This window comes from Musca domestica, unplaced genomic scaffold (assembly GCF_030504385.1).
Source record: "Musca domestica strain aabys unplaced genomic scaffold, Musca_domestica.polishedcontigs.V.1.1 27, whole genome shotgun sequence".
Classification (NCBI taxonomy): domain Eukaryota; kingdom Metazoa; phylum Arthropoda; class Insecta; order Diptera; family Muscidae; genus Musca; species Musca domestica.
Window position 1 is genome coordinate 10,698,390 of NW_026712286.1, and position 6,170 is coordinate 10,704,559.

The 6,170-nt window shown below is 34.6% G+C and overlaps 2 protein-coding genes across 3 annotated transcripts; both read right to left on the minus strand.

The window, feature by feature from the left end:
- Window positions 1-214: 214 nt before the first annotated feature.
- LOC101890280 (glutaminyl-peptide cyclotransferase) lies at window positions 215-5,024 on the minus strand. 2 transcript variants are annotated; one of them, XM_005190628.4, is made up of 2 exons: window positions 4,712-5,024; window positions 215-1,619 (listed from the first exon to the last, which is right to left on the minus strand). In XM_005190628.4, the coding sequence occupies exons 1-2, from the start codon at window positions 4,865-4,867 to the stop codon at window positions 651-653; spliced, it is 1,125 nt and encodes a 374-aa protein (XP_005190685.2). In that variant the 5' UTR covers window positions 4,868-5,024; the 3' UTR covers window positions 215-650. The 2 variants fall into 2 exon arrangements, with proteins under 2 accessions (XP_005190685.2, XP_058980073.1); XM_059124090.1 differs by lacking the exon at window positions 4,712-5,024 and adding an exon at window positions 1,688-2,242.
- An 85-nt stretch (window positions 5,025-5,109) lies between these two features.
- LOC101890685 (vacuolar ATPase assembly integral membrane protein VMA21 homolog) lies at window positions 5,110-5,768 on the minus strand. Its single transcript, XM_005190631.4, has 2 exons — window positions 5,600-5,768; window positions 5,110-5,529 (listed from the first exon to the last, which is right to left on the minus strand). The coding sequence occupies exons 1-2, from the start codon at window positions 5,675-5,677 to the stop codon at window positions 5,290-5,292; spliced, it is 318 nt and encodes a 105-aa protein (XP_005190688.1). The 5' UTR covers window positions 5,678-5,768; the 3' UTR covers window positions 5,110-5,289.
- Window positions 5,769-6,170: the final 402 nt, after the last annotated feature.

Below are 6,170 nucleotides of genomic sequence, written 5' to 3' on the forward strand. Positions count from 1 at the left end.
ATATTTTTTGCTTTCATTCAATAAATTTAAAAAAAAAATGTAAAAATTATGGCCTTTGATTTTGTTGCAGTTTCTTACCCTGTATTCGTAACATAACTATGGTTCCTTCATTTTTTTTCCCAAATCAAAATACCACTTTCCAATTTTGTAGAGTAAGATGTTCAAGTCTAAGTAAAAACCTCCCCATTTCCAATAACACAATCCAAACACACAATTCTTTTTAAATTATCACCTAAGTGAATTGCACAATTTATTTAAAGTAAATTTAAAAATAAAAATAAAACATTTGCAATAAATGTTATAAAATTTAAAAATACATGAACAAAATATTGACCAATTTTAAAAGACATCACATCGATGCCAATTTGTTATAACAGCAATAAGTACAATAATACATAACTTAGGAATTACGTTTCTCAGTTTGTTTGTGACGATGAAATCCCTTGGAAAAGGACACTAATTTCTATAAAGATATCATACCATTCAATATCTCTGTATTCTCCTAATAACAAGTGGCATAATAATTGTATTCTCAAAACAAGGCTTATTTTTATATATAGGAATTACACCTACAAGGTTTCTAATTGAGCTGTGTCCTTTTTTAATTAAATAATTTATATTTACAATATCTCTCTCTCTTGATAATATCTCTATTTTATCCAATCCTTGTCTATTTCACTTACAGTACCCATTAAATATTCCAGCGTAAATAAACGTATTATTCTAGCCAAATTCTCGGTGGTACTGTAATCAATTATTGTCTCATTATCATCGGGTGTGTGCCACACCGTGGGAAAAGGCACTGGTATGATGTGTAACACAGGAACATTGCGCCGCAAAAACGGTATATGATCGTCTTCAATGAACGATGATCTCAAGGCATTGGGTTGAAAATAGCGATTAGGGTCTTGAGGCCGCGACACGCCACTACTAACATAACGTTCCATAAGACCCGTATCGGCAAGACGATCTTCAATATTTAGCAGGCGGCTATACCAAGATTCTGTATTACTAAAGAAGCTATAAAATTTTGGATCTGGCATGCCCAACAGATCCAGTAGCACCAATAAATCTAGTTTAGGTAAAAATCCTTCCTTTTCCCATTTCCGGGCCAAATGACGAGCACCATAAATCGAATCTTTGGCACTCCATTCCTTAAATGCCTCTTCACCATCGAAGAAAATGAACATTAAACTCAATTCGGTGTTACGGAATTGTTCTAGTTGCTGCTCCAAAACTTTGGCTAAGTTTAGCATCATTGCACAGGGTACTGCCGAATCGGTGGCACCTAGAAACTCCGTCCCTTCCATATATTTACTGTCATAATGGCAAGCCAACACCAAATAACGTTCAGCATTTGGATTTAGCGTGGCCACAATATTGTGAAAATGCAAATGACCCAGTATGGGTACGGTCTCATGGAAACTATGCAGCTTCACTGACCATTTTAAGTCTTCCAAAGACTGGACAATAAATATTCGTACTTTTTCATGGCCTGGAGTTCCAACAATGCGTGGTATTAATATTTCCTTTACCGAATGCTTTAAATGTTTTACATTCGAAAGATGGGCCACTTCATGGAAATGGGAATGACTTAGCTCTTCAACATGATAAGGTTGCTGCAAAGAAAAGCAAGAGAAAATTAAATATTATTAAAACTTAAAAAAAAAGTCGAAAGCAATCCCACCTGTTCTTGTCCCACCAAAAATCCATCATCACTGTTTCGAACCTTAGCCGAAACGGATACCAATAAATAGATTACGATAACCCACAAATCGTTTGAGGCCATTTGAAAACTAAGGACTTTGCCACGTTATCTTCGGATTTTAAAATACAAATATATTACTAACTGCTGCCGACCCACCAATTAACACAGCTATATATAGATCTAAATTTCAACAGGTGTTTTAAAATAGCACCACACATAGGGGAGTTTCCGCCGTCTCCTATAAAACTCTAATAGAAACTATTTACAAGTTGTTGTTGTTGGTTTTTTGTTATTGTTGTGTGGCATTAGGTCGCCTTCGTTCTAATTATTTACTCTTTTTTTCAGCAAACAACACAGCGCTGCATCCCCCAAAACCAAGTATTGGAACCGAAACTAATCATGCCGCCTTCACAAGTAAGTGCCAAGTTTTCATATTCAATTGGACATTTTAGAAATTGAAAAGAATTCTTTTAATTAATTTGTTTTATTTGTTGAACATTCGTTGATAAGAGCACCGACTGCATTAACCGAAGTAGGGTTACATAGATCGACTTTCGGTTACTACATTAAAAGCATATGTGTGATTTCCCTTTCCTTTTCAACACTCAATACAGGGTTGTATTTACCCAAGAGAAGACACAGTGGTCCAAGAAAATATTTCAAATGTACTTTTGATCACAATTAATCAACAAACTATGAAGTATAAATAATAGTGTTACCAACAATGTAACAAGCACATATTTATCAATGTTAGGTGATTTTAACAGCAATGACATTACGAAATAAAATGAAAAATTTTATGCACAAACATTGGTATATATTATATTTTGCGTCATGTTGCTATTTATAGCTGTTTTTGTTAACATGTCTATGTTACATGTGTGCATATACATTTTTCGTTTATAATGCATTTTGTACAGTATTTGCACATCTATGTGTTTACATGACATGAGATGATATGTGAGATGATAAAACTGCAACCAACTTCAGACTGCTGTCATTTACAAGACACTCGTCCGTCTGCTGTTAAAATTATTCCCATGACAACTCATTATATTGTTTACATGCGTACAAAAGAATTTTGATGAGAATTTTTCCAGCAAAAAAGTTATTCGTGATGGAATTCAAGCGTGTTAGTGGGATTTCTTAATATTTGGCTGGGAAACCACAAGTGGCTATTGTTAGAGCAGTCCAGCATTTAAATCTGAATAAATCTTTTGTGTCTCGTAACATCGATCGTTACCGTGATACAGGTAGCGTAGCCCGACGACAAGGAAGTGGACGGAACAGAAATGGTTCAAAAAGTAAAGAAGCGACTAAATCGAAACACGCTGAACTGAACATATCGCAATATTCCATTCGGAAAATATTGAAAAATGAGCTCGGGGTAAAGCCATTGAAATTCCAAAAAGTGCACATCGCAATATTCCATTCAGCAAATATTGAAAAATGAGTTCGGGATAAAGCCATTGAATTTCCAAAAAGTGCAAGAATTTATACCGCAACAGAAAGAAAATAGACACAAAAGAGCTAAGGAGTTGCTTCACTTGGCCGCTAGTGGTGAATTGCCGAATTTGGTTTTGGTTTTCTCCGATGAGAAAACTTTTGTTGTCCAGCAGTTTGTAAACAAATAAAATGATAAAAGCCTTGGGCACGCAAACATTTTGGCAGCAGACCTTGGACATTCAAACAGGACTCAGCACCATCGCACGCGCCACCCAAGAATGGCTACAAAATGAAGCGAGGAACCTCATTTTGTAGCCATTCTTGGGTGGCGCGTGCTGAGTGCGATGGATACCTATCCGTTGGACTATTGTATCTGGAGTATTTTGGAAAGCAAGGTTGGCACTAAAAAATACCAAAATGTCAATCACCTCAAGCAAGCGGCTCGCCGGAAATGGGCCAAAATACCGCAGAGCTATATTCGGACATCGTGTGACGGTTTCATTGGCCGTTTGAAAGCCAAAAATCGTGTCAAAGGTGACCAATTCGAACAAATCTAAACTTTTTCTAAAATTTGATGCTATTTCCGACATTTTTTGCTTTCATTCAATAAATAAAAAAAAAAACTGTAAAAATTATGGCATTAGACTTTGTTGCAGTTTTTTATCTCTCCCTGTATATATATATATGTATGGAAAAACAAGAAGGTTAAATAGGCTGAGGTCAAAATGCCTGCAAAATGAATGAAACGCCCTGATGTTCTTTCAAAACTATGATCCCAACTATTAATAATGTCAATCCCATGGTAAAACTGATTAATATCATGGTACAACAAGGAGGTAGAACAGCTTCGTAAAACTACAGAAATACAGCTCTGAGGCTATGCCCGCTTCCTGTCAGAATTATTCAAAATTATACGCATCAAGTTGTTTTCATTTATTTCACATTTTTTAAATGACAAAAATAAAGAGTGACCAGTCCTTCAATTCCCTGGCTAAACTGGTTAATATCTTCAAAGCGTGCCCCACAATCTACGTTTCTTCCAATCATTCATTTCAAAAATATTTTCTTTTTATTTTTCAAAGCAATAATTGCATACACAAAATTGGCAGAAGTCGGGCACACTCAGAAAAAAATGGTAGTCAGCTAGTAGCTCTACCTTACCATTTTATTGTACCATGGGTTTACCTCTTTTGTAAAGCCATGGTTTATATCTTTCAAAACGGTCAGTACAAACATAAAATGCAAATTGCAATTTTGTTTAGGCATGTTCACCATCTATAGAATGTACTTCATAAAATTTGTGAATTTATTTTAAATATTTACCTCAAGTCCAAAGCACCCCTAAAAATGTTTCTTTTGAGCCCACTGTAATAACCCATCAACGAAAGCAGAGTTGTAACTAGGCCATGTGTTCAGCGAATACACAATAAAAACAAACATGAAAACACCCCCAACTGTCCATTGCTCTTTGTTTTTTTTTTTTCATTATGAAAACCAAAACAACCCATATCCACTTCACATGGAATAAAAAAAATATTAAAAAAAATTCTTTCTTACCAAATCTTGAACCTCAAACGCAGCTCCCAAATTGTAAATAAATTTCCTTTTCGTTGGCAAGAGATCTTGTAAAAAACTCGGGCAATTTTCACGAACTTGCTCCAATAGCTGGCCATAGGATTTGGAATATTGGCGTAAATTATGAATTAAACGCATTTTCAGAGACAAAATACTTTACACCAACAGGAAACAAACGCTACCCTCAAATTGAAAACTAACACTGCGGGTTGCTTGACATTTTTGTGTGTTGCGGAGTGGTAACAATTGTTCAATTACGCAAGTTCAAAACCTGCTGTTGTCGCTGTAAACATTCTAAACAAAATGTTTACAACAGCGCGCAATTTGTTTTCAAGGCTATGCTTGCTTACATGCTAAGGTGTTGCTAAACATTTGGCTGGTTGTTTAAAAAAATACATAGGAGAAACACAATTTATTGCAGTGCAGAAGAACAATAACAAAAATTATATCTTATAAAGGAATTATTATAAAAAAGGGAATTATTCATTTTTAACACAATACTTCTAGCAGTCCATCTTATTATGTATGTCTTGTTTTTGTCATTATTATTTATTTTAGACTTAATCCGTCTTGGTTGAATCTTTACCGCCGAAATAGGCCCGGTATATGTACAAACCCAATGCCAAATGCAAAGCCAAAACAGCACCCACCGCCGAATAGATATTGGTATTCAAATCGGTCAACGTAAAGAATCTATCCAGTACCACAGATTTGAGGCAGAAAAATGTGACCACAGGCAGGAAAACAATCAGCGAACAGTAGAAGAATACGATTTTAAAAGAACTATAGTCTTTGGCGTCCTAGAAATAAAAAAACAAGTGCTTTGCTTGTTGTGAAAATGTCGAGCAGTGGAAACTCTTTTTAACTTACATCGGATCTTTGTTTCTTTAGTTTTTGTTTGTTACTTGCAGCTTCTCCCGAGCTATTTAATTTGTTTTTATTTGCCATAATTTATTATTTTTTTAATGAAAAACACAAAAATCGTCTCAATTTATTCACTTTCGGAGATTGTTGTCAAAAAATATGACATTTGACATACATTCCGGCAAGAGTAGTCCAATCAACGTCACATGATTAACTATACAGAGTTGTATTTGTGTGCGATAGTTCAATTAGTCAAACACGTAACGCAATCGTAATGAAAGAAGAAATAAATGAAAGAGACATTTTTTTATTTAGATTAAATTTAAAATATTATTGCTTTTGAAACACCTGACAATGATTTAACAACAATTCGTGAATACAAATGACTTTTTTTATATTATGATAATGCTAACAACAATAAAGAGAAAATATATCAGAAGATATTTTTCTGACATCGACTGTCTTTTTCGTAAAAGAACATCGGAGTTTAAGTTGACTTAGTTCAATTTGGCTGAGTTCTTAGTTTAAAATATGCTGGTAACTTTGAAATATACAGGCTGACATAAAAAACTGCATC